A 14729-nucleotide genomic window follows, 5' to 3' on the forward strand; every position below is an offset into this window, starting at 1 on the left:
CTCAGTTGCCTTGTTCATCTTTTTTGCAGGGTATTTTTATTTACGTGTGCACGCAGCATATTAGCACTAAATCAACCTTACACACTTACCTGTACATGCCATAACCCTGTTTGTAATCACGTGTGCATGTGATACTGTTACCCTGCAGTATTTCGTCAGCTACTGTGCATGCTAGCAAAGATTGTTTGCATGTCATTCTGAACCATTGCTAATAGCCTGAATTTCCTTTAGTATTACTAGCATACCTTTTTCTTTCTCACCTGCTGGCTTCGTGTTGCTTTTAAAAGGAATGAATGATTTAACGCTTATGCTGGACAAACTTGTAAAAAACAATACACGGGATACACCTGCTAAATTTCTCAATGGCACAAAGCACGTACACTGATCGCACAGGCTAAAAGTATGTCTGACGTGCTCCACACTCTTCGTCTGCCCCTCAACGCAGTCATGCTTGATTTTTACCCAACCGGCAAAACCACTTCTGCTCATTGACGAGCCAGGGTCACTGTCACGCCCACTTCACAACATATAGTGAAAGCAGTCTGTTCTGATTTTTACCCAACAAACCAAACCACTTCCACTCACTGACTAGCCATTTAGAGTCACTGTTAATAATTAATTGTTACTAATAATGTAAAAAATCCAGATGTAACTGTAGCGATGGTGAAGGCGGTAGTGAAAGTCCGGGGTGGGCGACTTTGACGACGCTTGTGGGTTTCAGTGCATTTGGACCAAGAACGGCTCTCACGGGGTGGAAGCCTAAACATCCTTCTGCTCGCAAATCCATAAAATATTTCTCTGTCTCGTTGTTTAATGCAATGCAAAGTTGAGGCCATGTAAAAGCACCATCAGAGAAACATGAGAAAGCGTTGCTTTTGCCTCCGTGGAATGAACCAAGGTGGACCCGCTAGGTATATCTGCATCTAAGCATACATTGGGTGCTACTGCGCAGCTGACTGGTACCCGTTGAGCTGACTGGTACCCGTTGGCAAACCTGCTTCCCACACAACAACACAAACACATGCCTGTTGCATGCGGCCTGTGCGCATTTTGTTTGTCTGCGTGGAATGGAATGGCTGTGCCAGGAGGAAATAATTCATGAAGCACTGCAGGGCAGTGCAACAGTCACCAGAAAAAATTTCCATTGGCAGACTCGCATACTCGAATGGCAACTGGCAGGCTCCATGGTTCAACACAGTGGTAATTCCAGTGTGCCACCAATGCAACAAGTCTCTCCATAGTATCAGGAGATTCGAATATAGGTTAACAAGGGCGGTGTGACAACTGTCGCCGTGCTGAAAAATGCCACAACAGGGCTGTATTGTGCACAGATTTTTGTTGCCATTCCCATCCCACCTAGTTGTGCCAGCTTCCAAGTTTACCCCGTATCATTTCAAATTAACTGACGTTTGCTGGTGTTTGACTGATAGATGCAAGCACCAGTAAAGTGTGTCTGTCATCTTTAGCACTAAAATCATGTTCTCAAGGGGAAACCGAGTTTAACGAGGTTGCGGACATGAAAGCTGGCAGTGCTCATGGGGGTCGTAGCAGAAAAGTTGCAGCATGGCGTCGTGCTGTTTTCGCTATGTTGATGTTATAAAGCGCATGGTATTTATATGGGTCATACGTTTTATACAAGGCACTAGCTGGAAGTCGTTGCTGTCCCTTCCCTTTGTTACACTTTGTAGTCGTGCTCTTTGTTTGAAAAAATTATTAGAAACTAGGTAGTGTAATTACAATTATAGAACTAATTTTCTGTGAAGGAAATGCTGCCTTGTGCCGGCTAAAGGATATACACTGTTTTGGCTACACACATCATAAGACAAGATAGCAATGCAATACTCTACAGAGCCCGTGCACAAGCTGCTGCCTTGCATTGGTCTGACCCACAGAATTGACAGGAACAGCTCCCCAGGACTGATCCCGAGCAAAGGTTCTGGCTCGCTCATGCCCCTCAACTTCACAGAAGTCAATGAAACCTTGTTACACAGGCTGCGGCTTAAAGTAGCATTGACCTGAAAGTATCTGCACACAATCGGACGCGAGGACAGCCCAGACTGCCTTCTGTGTAAGACTGTACAGAGACAATTGATCATTTGCATAGTTTTTGACCAAGGTATACTAGTGGGTGAAAAGACCTTGAAGCAGCCTTACTATGCTTGAATGCTTACCCTCTGTCTGAACGAAAGATTTTTGGCACGTGGGCTGACACGAAGAAGCGAGATCGAGCTGTCAAATCGCTGCTTGTCCTGTCAGGACTCTTGGGTCTATGTGGTGAAATTTCACAAACTGCGGAACTTTTTTTTATGGTCGGTAAATAAGTTATGCGAATTATGCAGTGATTAGTCTGTTTCTGCGCCCCATACATGCTTTAAGTGTACAAAGTTCATTGGTTGATTTCACTGTCATTTCTCATACCCTCAGTATTCAGTAGCTTCCTTGCCCCAGTGGGATTTAAGTAGCAGGCCCAAGTTGTTTCTCAGGCTGGCCTCTTCTCCTTTCAAAAATCTTTTACTATGTCTACCTCTCTTGCCAGCATGCCAGGTGCTTGTAACGGTTTACTAGGATTCGCAACGGTCACCATACGATAAAAATTTCTTATGACTACTTTCATTGCTGAAGTTCACTGCACTCAGTGTACTAGGGTGTTTGGCGCACAATAGTAATTATGACTGCAGACAGCCTACAGTTCTTAAAGCCCACATCGAAATCCTGCCACGGACTTGTTCTTGCCTTCACTTCGATAAGGCTGTCACAAATGGGTTGATCAGCCGAACATGCTGGAAGGGATGTTTTTCTACACTCTGAATTAATGTTTGATCATTGTGCATACATTAAAGCATTTTTGCTGGTTCTTCCTTTTTATCTCTTGACACCCAGTGCAACCAATGGGCTGGTAAAAGCTGTGGCTTTTCATATGTGTTTCCAGAAGCCAACTGCAGAAAAGTTCTTCAGCCATAATGCAGTGCTGGCGATGGTCTTTTGTGGGCTATAAAAGCAATATGTACTGGTTGTTGGTCAAATAAAGTGATCCAATTTTAAATGTTTCTTCCCAATGCCGGATGTGTTTTCTTGTAGGTTGTGTGTTTGCTTAGTCCTTTTGGGAACAGTTGAGCATGTATGGCTCATGTGTTGGCCATGAGACTAATCAGCATTTGAAGGTTCATGGGGCAGGTACAACTTGTACAGCTGGTGAGCGAAGGGATATAACTATTACATTTCCGATTTTCTTGCAACATGTCACTAGCACACAACAATTAGGATTTATAATTTAGCTGCAGTTCTTTTTTACGACAATACTGATATTGTGCCCATTATAAAATTCATAGTAATTACGACCAGCCGCCATACGTTGCTGGCCGTAATGTGTGCGGCGTCATCAGAAAACATCATGTCATAGTTACTCCCGCCGTTTACCCCGCACGTGTGCACGCGTTTTGCGATGAGCGTGCGGCATCAACCTGGCTTGCCCGTGGTGCTCGGAAAAATACCAGGAAAATAGTCACGTACGTCTGCGCCACAAGGATGAGCACAAGACACCTCGCAGACGCCCAGCTCGCGAAGCCGGTTCTACCGCGTGCCGACGCATTTCACTTTAGGAGGAATGGGAAAGCCTGCGGACAAAGCAATCCGGGTCAGCCAGTCATGCATGCGGAAGATGGATATGACGATAATTTTATGGACCTCATGACTACTACTGCCACAGTGAGAAGCGACGACGGAACACGTAAATAAACAAATTTCGCGCAATACGTGGTGGTGTGTCATTCAGTGCTTCAGGAGGATCTAAAAAGAAATCCTCCAGCTCGCCTTGCGTCACTTAGTGCAAGTTTCGCCAGTTTTAAAGACGAAGGTGTAACATCAAACGCGAAAACTGATCGTACATGCGTCGGCGGGGCCACCGCTGTATGGACTGGTGTACTTGAACTCATTTCGCCAGAGCAGCAGCCAAATCCTCTCACTGCGGCGCTAAACCGGCACCTTGGCAGAATGGAACCTTGCTGCCAGCTGCAGGTGCACGTGGCAGCACGTATACGCGTAAACGGATGCGCACACACAGCTCTGACTGCTGGGGAACTTCAGCGTGATGAGCATCCAGTCTGCTTGTCAGAAAACGAAGGCCTGTATATATTCTTCTTTCTTTTTGGACAACAAACGTCACATGGTTGGCCGGTTCTTCATCACTTGCAGTGGTAGGCTGTTGGACAGCTGCTGCTATGACCAGAAGCAACATGCGCACTACTTACATGACGTTTGTATACAAATTATGTGCAACAACGCTTTTATCAATTTGATGTTGACAGGAGCTGTGGGCACAGTATATGTGGGAGACTATATTGGCGCTGCCCTTACCAGCGTGTGGTACAGCGCTGTGCTCACGCTGTTTATGAGTTACCAGCGCAATTTTTACAACGGTGTGTGAAGTTGGTGAAATGAAGTACAGTGTATCTCCTGGATTGGTCGGTGCTTCCTGCTTCGGCGTGATTCTTTCCAGGCCATCACAACAAGGGTGGCAAAGTTGTGCCTGTGCCAGAAGCCAATTTTTTGACACTTTAATTGTGATCAGTACTAGTAGCACTGCAGTGTACCTTGTAACTTTGGAAGCTCGGAAAAGTCGGCACAACATGACCAAATATAGAGTTGTAGGCACGACGAAAAGATTATTAACACGCGTTTACTCCAAACATCTTTTTGTCACATCTAATATAATTCAGGCCTCTTTTGTCCCTGCTGTGCTGATTTCACTCCCCAAAATAAGGCACCTGCTGGTCTTTTTATGCACAAAAAGTATGGTGAGGTTTCAAAACATTTTAGGCTGCTGCGCCAAAACTATACGGACAAAAACGCTGGTGTTCAGCGGCGCGTACTACAGTGCACCAGAGTCGAAGATCAAGTGCACTGGGCACCAGTAATCTAGACCCAAGATAACTCTTGTCAAATGAGGGCCTTCGAAGGTATTCCTTCGGCCTATTCTTCTCCCCACAAAAGCCACAGATTCTATGATCTAAATGGGAGCGCAAGCAGCCTTCGTGCAACACTATTTAGACATTTGCCGGCAGAGTCTTCAGCCAGTGCCCACGTTTGAGGACACAGACCCACAGCAGATCAAACCTGATGGCGTGATATGGGGCGCGCACACACCTTCCAAAATAAAAAGAAAGAAAGAAGTGCGGTTACAAAAGCCGGCGAATTTAAACGTGCAACACAATCCTCCGAATCCTCCACTTGGAGTGGTTTTGCCTTGCCCGCCGGTGCGCCGTAGATACTACAACACGTACCGAACGACAGCCGATGTACCAAGGAGAAGAGTTATCAGCCTGCACTTACGGCGCGTACAAAAAGCGCGTGCTTTTCATCGTAAACAATGAAAAGCACAGCCGACCTAAACATGAGTGCCGGCACGGCCGCTTTGCACGGCCGGCATGGTACTTCGTACTAGTTTCGGCGATCAACAACGACGACCAAATCCAAGAAATAATAACAAAAACAGGTGACGTCACTTCCGTGGGGCGCTCCAGCCAGCCCCGATCGGGCGAGGCTGGAGCACCCCGGGGGAAAGGCAGGGGGGTAAAGCGAGCTCCGAGACCGTACGTATGGTCCCTAGAAATTTGTGCTAGTCTGCCGTCCGCCGGCCGCGAAGGGGGCTCCTCCGTGATGCATGCAGCGGCGGCGCTGCAGTCAATCGGAGCGCGGTGGCCGGCCGGCGCGATGGGCAGCGGCGGACGGCGCTCTGCCGTGCCGCTGCTGCCTTCGTATTTCTGCCCTATTTCTGGGCGGGTTCAGCCCATTTTAACTGCCCCTTTTCGAACCCTATCCCTTTCTGTCGACAAACCAGATTAGCCAAATAAGTTGGTTCTTACCAGTACGAAGAGTTTTAACCGAAGCGTGAAGTGACAGGAGTACGTTTTCGCGTATTATGAAGGATCGAGTTTTCTAAAAACCGCGGAATCGTGTCGCTACGCTATTTCGATTTCGACGCATACTCGGGGGCTTCGGGAAAACTGCCGGCACGGCATCGTTTTCCAGCTTGGAAACATCATGCGGGACTTCAGCTACATTACCAAGCAAACAACCGTTCTTTGTGAATATTCCCGCCGTTGTTAACTGATTGATTAGCCAGCGCCTGAAAATGTGTGTGTGGTGTGTCGGCGCTCCGCTTTTTTGTATGGCTCTTTGGAACCGTCTTTCTTTGCAAGTTTCCCAAGATGTTGTCCCCTGTACGTGTATGTAAATAAAGCATCTCGAACCGGTGCCTTCTGACCTTTCGCATCGTTGATCTGGAGGCCCTTAAGCGCGCGTCTTCGCGGCCCCCTCAGTTACGTCCAGACAACTGGGAATCTGTTAAATATAAATGCCGAATAAAAAAACAAGACATGTGCACATGCATACGAAGTTTAATCACCTTCAGTCATCAGATACACTGATTTCTCTATAACTCGAACTCGGATATCTCGAAATACCGGTTAAGTCGAAACCTTTTTTTGCCGTGCATTTACCTGCCATAGGCGCATTTTCCACCCTTTGTCTCGAAACGTCTATTCGGGGATCACGGATATCTCGAAATGTTGACAAAGAGGACGCAATGCAACATCCGCTGCAGGCAGCTGATAAGCTCTCGGTTAAAGCTTAGCTCCCATTACCCGCCGAACACTGTCGCGAACGGCAAATTTGCGCGGGGTACGCACTGTGCGCGGCCGACGTCCCGTTAGCGGAGTGCTGTCCGACGCCTACATTGTTGATATAGCTGGGGAAGACGCTTTTGATCATGTGGACGACGACGGGTCTCAAGAAGTGCCAAAAACGGCAGGAACAAAAAAAAAAAAAACATTAGCTTTGCCTGCTGCACAGCAAGATAGAATATAGCGTTGGCGGCCAACAGTTAATGCGGCATTGAGAAGCTCGAAAACACTTTTTTTGGGACCAGATGTGAAGGCGAAACAGGCGTGCATCACGCAGTTCTTTTTCCGCAATACCTAAAAAAAATTTTTTTTCTGCAAATTATTTTGCCTGTATTCCGGAAGCGTCCTTGTGCATTGGAGCGTTTGTTACCAGCACTAGCTCTTATTCCAGTGATCTGGCCATACATTTTTATCATTTCGCTACCCAACACTCCGCTTACCTCGAAATTTTTAAAAATTTGGGTACTATCAAACCTCTTTTGCGTGCCTGTAATTTGTGTGAATACCACGATTTGAAACATTCGCTGGCATTGGGTACGTGAAACTGATTTTTAATAACACCCGGCTGCAAATCAGTAACTTTGCTTGCATTCCTCATTGCACAGGTTCTTTTTGATAACCCACACACTCGGAGGGAATTGCGAGACGCACGCGGGGAAAGCAAAACGGGTGAATATTTGTGTTATGGCCAATCATTATAACCGCGGCTGTTTGAAACCAAGAAGTAAAAATATTGAGGTTTATTTATACTGTCATGACCATATATACCTTGCTTTATCCCCCCTCCCCCCGCACTCTGCCCAAAGTATATAGGAACACGTTTTTGCTGGCACAACATTTTACTCAAGCTTTCGCTTTTCTTTTTGTCAGCCTACCAGCCGTCTGCGTGCTTGTCACCGTCAATGACGTTCGGGAATGACCCGGTAGTTTCGATGTGGAACAAACGCAGCTTCTGGTGCCGCAGGGAGCTCTTTTTGAACGGGATCTCACTGTCTGAACATTGATGGTTGAACGCGAAGCTTTCTTGTGAGCGATTCCTTGTCGTCTGAGTTTTTAATTTGACTCATTGAGCTTTCACTTTGGCTCGCACGCATTTTGGACTTATGATCGGGCCGGATTTGACATCGACCCTTTGCCGTTTCATTTCACGCGAAGAAAGCTTCGTGTTCAACCACATCGTTGCGGAGTGGAGGAGTGGATAATTTTTCTGACTGCGCTCCTCTCCAAATCCAAACTGCTTTGACCATGTTGGAAATGCGCATCGAGATAGACGTCGGCTTCAAAACGCGATGGAGCCAGCTTCGATTCTAACCACGGGAAGCGTTTTTTTTTTTTTTTTCCCTTCTCACTTTACTCACGAACAGCACCGTCGTCAGAGACAATTGGCTTTCCTGCAGTCTTTTTCGAGGCGGCATAGGCCATCAGTGAGACATAGAAAGCTTCACTTTAATAATGGTTCAAGTGGTGGTAGTGAAACGGCTACACTAGTTGATGCGGTTTCATCCTTCGCTCTCACTCGCGAAATTCAGCGGCCGCAAAGAGGCTCCAATTCGCGAAAAACTCGGGGCGTGAAACTAAAATGTCTTATAGTGCTATCGTACCTTCAATTGTGAGCTGATGTACCTCGTACCATTTGATTTCACCGCTCTAAGTGGCCGACCAACCCCGATGCGCGCTCGCGCTCCGCGGCAGTAGCGCGCGGCACAGGCCGGCCGGCCGCTCTCACTCCGGCCGCTCGGGCGCTCCGATTGCTGGCAGCGCCCTCTGCGCAGCGCTGTGCGTGCATCAGCGGCGCGGACACGCCTTCCCATAGAGAAAGCGCGCGGACGGCAGACTAGCACAATTTCTAGGGACCATACCGTAGGAATCGTGGGCGCCGACATGATACAATTCCCATGGTTGCCAGATCAATTGTATTCAGCCTTCTAAAAACTTCTGCCGTAATTATTTAACTAAAACAAAGAACTGAAGCAAAATAGTTACAAATAATTGCCTCAGTAATTAAAACTAGCTTCATAAAAACTGTTTAGTGTAATTAAGCTCTAATTAGTGGAGAAAGAGTAAGTTCGTACTTCAGTTTTGGTTTCGATTTTTTTAAGTGTGCTAGGAGGTGGCGAGGCCCTGGCGCATGGAGGAAAGAAAAGCTTAGGGGTGCGTTCCAATTTACCGTTTAGACTGCTTCGTTGCCGTCTTCGCGGACAGTCCGCCATATTAAGTCCCGTTCCAATTCGAACGAAGCAGTCAACGAAGACTGCTTCGAGGAGACAGCATCGAAGTCAACAACGATGCAGGCTACTTTGCTGTCTAAACAATATGGCGGACGCCGCTCAGCATGGAGGAAAGAAAAGGTTAGGAGAGGCCCTGACGTCACATTTGTGAAGCCGAGTCCCGCCATGACTTGAGCCCACGGAGCCCAGCACTCTATCCCATCATACTTTGCTGTCTCCGGTTTGATTTGACTAACATGGCGTCGCCCTGCCCTCCCGCTTCGAAGCGAAAACAGCTTCGTCGCTAATTCCTCGCTGCGATATCATGTTCTAAGCTGTTGATTTCGCCTTCAATTTGCCCATTCTAACCCTCACCCAAAGTTTCAATCGAAAAACGGCCTTCGTTTTTGAGATAGAAGGACGATTTTTCAGCTCTTAAGCCTGGCAAAGTAGCGTTTGTCGTTGTCATAGCAACAGGCTCGCGGGATGGCGAACGCAGACGCCTCCGACGGCAGAGTTTTCAAACTGGCCTCTTTTAAAAACGTTTGTCGTAGCGACTGCGTTGGTTTGCAAGCGTAGCGAGGCAGCGACATACCAAGCGCCTTAAAAATTTGTCCGTTCTATTTGCCCAAATTTGGCCGCCGCAGTTGTAAATGAGTAAGCAACATTGTCCATGGGCTCAAGAAAAATGACGTAACTTCCTCCACACTTTTCGCAATGCATTGGGATGCTAGGGGCCTCTCCTGAGTATTCTTTCCTCCATGCCGCTCAGATTTTTTTCTCTACCCCTCCGGTACGAAGGCGAGCGCCTCTGGCGGTCGCTCCTTGTAAACATGCCGGCGCGCGGCCGCCGGCTGGTTTTTCGCGAGCAGACGACAGTAAAATATGCTGTTGGGCTATTTGGTTCATATCGGCTGAAGAGCGTTAAAAACCAGGGCATAAAAAACAAAGAACGACGAGGAAGAGGCGATGCTGTGTCGTCGTCCCTCGTTTTTGTGACCTGGTTTTTAGCACGCGTTTTTTTTTTCTTCAAGCAGACGACACCTTGCCGACCGCGCGTTGTCACAACTCCTATACGCGTGGGACGACACTCAAGGGGTTTCTTTGTCGCTGTTGTGAGATTTCAAATTGCTAAATGAAATGAGGTCCACTTGAAACTCATTTTTTATCACGGGAAACAAACTTTCACACAAATGTCGATAGCTTAGACCGCTTAGAGCACCAGCTTTGCGTTGGCTTGCGTGATATATTTCTCGCCGTCTGTTAGATGCTGGAACCCCAGAAGCGCTCAACGGGAGTCTTCCGTGCGAACGAGTCTGAGGCCATGGACCGTGTTGTGGATGAAGGTGGTATTTCAGCAGCCTCCGGGCAAGTTATGGATATTGAAATGTTCAGGCTGGCCGAAGCAAGAAGTTGCGATTTGACGTTTAAATGTAAGTATTTTTCATAATGAAAGTACCCGTGTCGTGCGATGCTCTATATGGTCTGACAGAAGGTTCGCACGGTCTGTTCACCCGAAAATCGGACTTTTAAGGCTTTTAGGAGAAATGTGGGCAAGGAAAAGCTTACAACAGGCAGGCCCAACCACAAGGGCAACGACGTATTCGCGCACAGGCCTAAGCTTGCGTAAGGTGCGGGGTATCGTGCACTGCGCCGGCGAGGGCGAGCAATCCCCGTAAGACTTTGGCCTAACGCTCGGGCCGCTTCAACCGAATCGTGCTTTTACCATTTCTAACCCTCGCATATTACATCCCAAGGGAGATCGATAATACCGGAACATTGTTTTTGTACTCGAAAACTTATTTTCAACCTTGGAAGAAGCGCACAGAATGCACGGGGCGCCGCTCTCCTTGTCTCTAAACTCTGCGTATACCCAGCCGTCTATACGAACGAGCGGTTACTTCAAAGTGCAGTGCGCGGATATCTGTTTTGCAGTGGTTTCGGCGCGTAACAGGCGCGTACCAATGGTTTTGCTGTACGCCGTAGTTGCGCCAATCATCGCTATTACGTGCCCGTGTGATTGGGCCTTACGGGCTCGAGGAGAGCAGTCATGAGCGAACAAGTGATGTTGGCAAGGCACATCCATGTTATTCCCTGGTGATGGTGTAAAAATTTCTTGGAATTCTTGTTGTTCGGCATACGGTCGAAACTTTTGTGCGAAGTCTCGTGGCGCGACATGTAAGGTACGTAAATTGCTTATAATTTGTGTGATTGATATAAACTTGTCTACATTTATTTTGCCCTTGTGCCGTGCATGTGCGCATTTTGCCGATACCTCTCATAATGTTAGACAAACACACCTGACCACCCTCCTTTTCAGTTTCAGAGGAACAGACGAAGGCATTCATCATTAAAAGGCACGAACTCGACTACCTGTTCACAGGAAAAAGAAATGCTGCGAAGCAAGGCTGGCTGTAAGTTAAGGAGACCTATTTATTTATTCCAGAGTTCTTATATTTTAAAAGAACGTGCTGTTGGGCTAGTTGGTACATACTGAATGGGAGGTTTAACGCAAAAAAGACGGGGACGGTGGCAAACGTGACAGGCGCTTGTCGCGTTTGCCACCGTCCTCGTCTTTTTTGCGCTAAGCCTCCCATTCTTTATATTTTAAAGTTTTGCATGCCTGATTCATGTTTATTTGAGATCATTAGGCGCACATCTTTGCGGGTTTCATTCCCTAATAGGAATCTGCAGCTTACAAGGGGTTCACAAGATTAAGGAAATTGGCTAAACACCCCCTTCCTCTCCCCCCCCCCCCTACAAAAAGTTGGCTTTGGCGCATGGCATGTGTGCCGCCCGTTCTGGTTTCGCCACATAGGACACACATGACACCTCATTTTTTATTAGGGTTTTAAAACTGCATGCTGCGCTTGCTCGTGCACACTCGAGGTGTGCACGAATGCAAAACACAGAATGTTTACTCTGTAAATACGCGAGTGCAGATAGCTGTAGGCAGAGATGAAACATTGTTTTGTCCGCTACTGGGCACGAAGTGTTTTCCCCACCTCACTCAAAAAAATTTTGCAAATGTGCCAATCAGTGATAAATCTAGGACATGTGAACCACACCGAACTTGCACATGTTGCTTTGACCCTCTAATTGCCAGGGCCCTTCCGAAAAACGCATTTTTTTCCCTACTCGCAACTTTACAGCCATGTCAGCCTCAAACAGAAGATGCAATAAACTTTATTCCAAGCCCAGGACGGAACCTTCAGCGTAAAATGAATACTCAATGTGACAAAATGCATACCAGTGCCGCTCAGACAGCTCTAGAGTAACTTCTTGGGTAAGCGAGAGCGTCAGGGGAACATACGCTGTAGTCTTAGAAGGCGCTTGAGGTGGGGCATATCGCCATTTCCAAGCCCTCTTTTAGGACCATTACTCTAGCGGTACAAACCGGACCCAACTAGGAAACGACTCGAGCTTTCCTGCACGCAACACCCAAGGTCTAGCCTGCATGTGTGCTGGAAGCTACCCATGAACGCATGCGACATTGACATTGGTAGAAATTAAGGGAAATAAAAATTCAGTGCCATTCCACTCTGAGGGTGGATGACCAGCAGTTCTGTTTGTGGTTTTCCACGCCGGATTGGTTGGCCACAAACACCCGCTTAAACCACGCCGCCGGGCCGGGCAAGTGTTCAGCAGGTTTGAAGCCACGCCGACGTCTTGTGTTTTATACCTCTCGTAACTTTTTTTGCAGGCGCATCATTGGTGAACTGGGCCTCAAGGGCATAAGTGTGGAACAGTGTCGGAAAAAATGGCTGAACTTACTCAGAAAGTACAAGGTATGCAGATCCTCAAACAATCTTTTTCACCATGTGGTTAATACGTTGTATTACATGCCATATTACATTGGCTACTACGTACCATTCAGGTTCACAAATGAGAGGCAATTTTTTAACCTGTTCTGCACGTACATGTTTGGCTAATACTTCCAAATCTATAAAAAATTAATATAACTGAACCTTGTTGCTCTGCCAGGATCTGAAGAACCCGCCAACAGGGTCTGGAAACGAGGAAGGCGAGCTACAGTGGCCGTTTTTTGACCTTCTTGACTCTATCATGAGCGGCCGAGCCATCATAAACCCACCACGACTTGTGGCTTCCGCTTCGACCGCAGGCAATGCCGAGGAGCCACCATCTGATGAAGCTGCGGTGAGTAAATCAGGGCAAAATGTTTCAAAAATTTGGTGCTTTTATCTTGGCAACGTTGGGCACCCACTTAATGTAGATGGTAGCCTAGCATCTTTTCCAGCTATTGTGAACATGCAACAATGTTCCTGCAAAATGTGCAGAAGGTTTTATACAGTCAATGGTGTACACTTGCACTTACGAACTGTATTATCAGTTAGGGCAAAAAAATGCTTAAGACCACGCAAAGCCCCCTACTGCACCGGAACGCAGCTGTACACCCTGCTTGAATGTGCTTTCAAACTGACTTTTTTTTTTTTCATGTTACATGTTTGAAAGATACGCTGCAGCTCTGGGTGGTTGCACTATAGGCATGCAGATGAATTTAGAGTGGCTGGGGATTTTTATATGCCCTTGGTACATGTTTTTTTCCTTCATCTGGAAAACGATCTGGGATCCAAACTTCGACTCTTGTTTAGAAGCACAACGCCTTAGCTTCAGCAATTCTGATGAGGGTTCACGTCTGAAAGCTACCAGCTATTGTATACTGTATACTGTATACTCGGTACATCTATGCCAACTTCTCACATGTGTTTTGGGCATTTTTATTTTGTGCAGCCGCAGGAAGACAGATCGCCACAAGGGAGACAGGTGAAAAAAAGAAAGCGGTCAGATGACGTCACCGAACGTGTCCTCAGCAACATGGAGAGGCAAACCAACCTAATGGAAAAACTTTTTGATTTTATTGTTTCGCGAAGTACTAAGTAACTAATTCTTTTTAATTCCCGTGTGTTCGCAACTTGTGTATTTCCAATTTTCGTTGAATAAACAGCTGCAAGGCTGCAATAAAAAGTTGAAAAAAGTTCCCAGAAAGGTGCGTTGTCATTTGCAAAAGACCTCTATCAGCCGTAAAACATGTATTTGTGCACTTGTTGAAATGAAGAAATGCAACGCTGCAGTAAAAAAGTTCCCACCATATTGGTGGTCGTCATTTGAAGGGGAGTTCCATCAGCTATCTACAATACTTTGTGATAGTCATGATCGCCTGTTGCGATTGGACAGGAGAGTCTGGCAGCTGTGGTGTTTCTTCTCTCCGATGCCGTCTCATCCGGTCCTCCATGGTCTTGGTCATCATCTTCGTTGTACGGGTCTACATTGTCGTCATCCTCCAGTTCATCTGGCGCGTCATCATTCATCCGCGTACACACATTGTGCATGGCTGCACAAGCAGCAACAACATCAGGTGCCTTGTGAATAGACACCTCAAGAGCTTTAGTGAACACTGACCTCCATCGTCCCTTCATTAGGCCAAAGGCACGTTCGATTACACACCGTGCTCTCGCATGCGCTGCATTGAACCGCAGTTCTGTGGGTTGTTGGGGCTCCCTGTAAGGTGTAATTAACGTGATTGGGTTGTCCATGTTGGGATACCCGGAGTCTCCAAGTAGCGCATAGCCCCGCGGGGGGTAAAGGGCATTCTTGTATATGGGGCTGTTGCGCAGCACTCTTGTGTCGTGCACTGATCCTGGGTAACCGGCAAAAATATCTAAGAAGACACCACGGTGATCACACACCGCTTGTAGCTGTATAGAATAGAATTGTTTCCTGCAAAAGTAGTCCTGATGCATACTTAGAGGAGCCACTATTCTAATGTGACAGCCGTCAATCGCACCAACGAAACCACTGAACCGGTTGTTGGCGGCCAGTG

General features: G+C 47.1%; 1 protein-coding gene across 1 annotated transcript; it reads left to right on the forward strand.

Moving 5' to 3' along the window:
- The first annotated feature begins 10154 nt into the window (after positions 1-10154).
- On the forward strand, positions 10155-13133 carry LOC144163943 (uncharacterized). The gene is made up of 5 exons (XM_077694592.1): positions 10155-10233; positions 11208-11301; positions 12591-12675; positions 12872-13045; positions 13122-13133. Exons 1-5 carry the CDS (start codon positions 10155-10157, stop codon positions 13131-13133), a joined length of 444 nt encoding a protein of 147 aa, XP_077550718.1.
- The last annotated feature ends 1596 nt before the right edge of the window (positions 13134-14729 follow it).

This window comes from Haemaphysalis longicornis, unplaced genomic scaffold (genome assembly GCF_048455015.1).
Source record: "Haemaphysalis longicornis isolate Haplotype H1 unplaced genomic scaffold, Haemaphysalis longicornis Haplotype H1 scaffold_13, whole genome shotgun sequence".
In the NCBI taxonomy this organism is placed as follows: Eukaryota; Metazoa; Arthropoda; class Arachnida; order Ixodida; family Ixodidae; genus Haemaphysalis; species Haemaphysalis longicornis.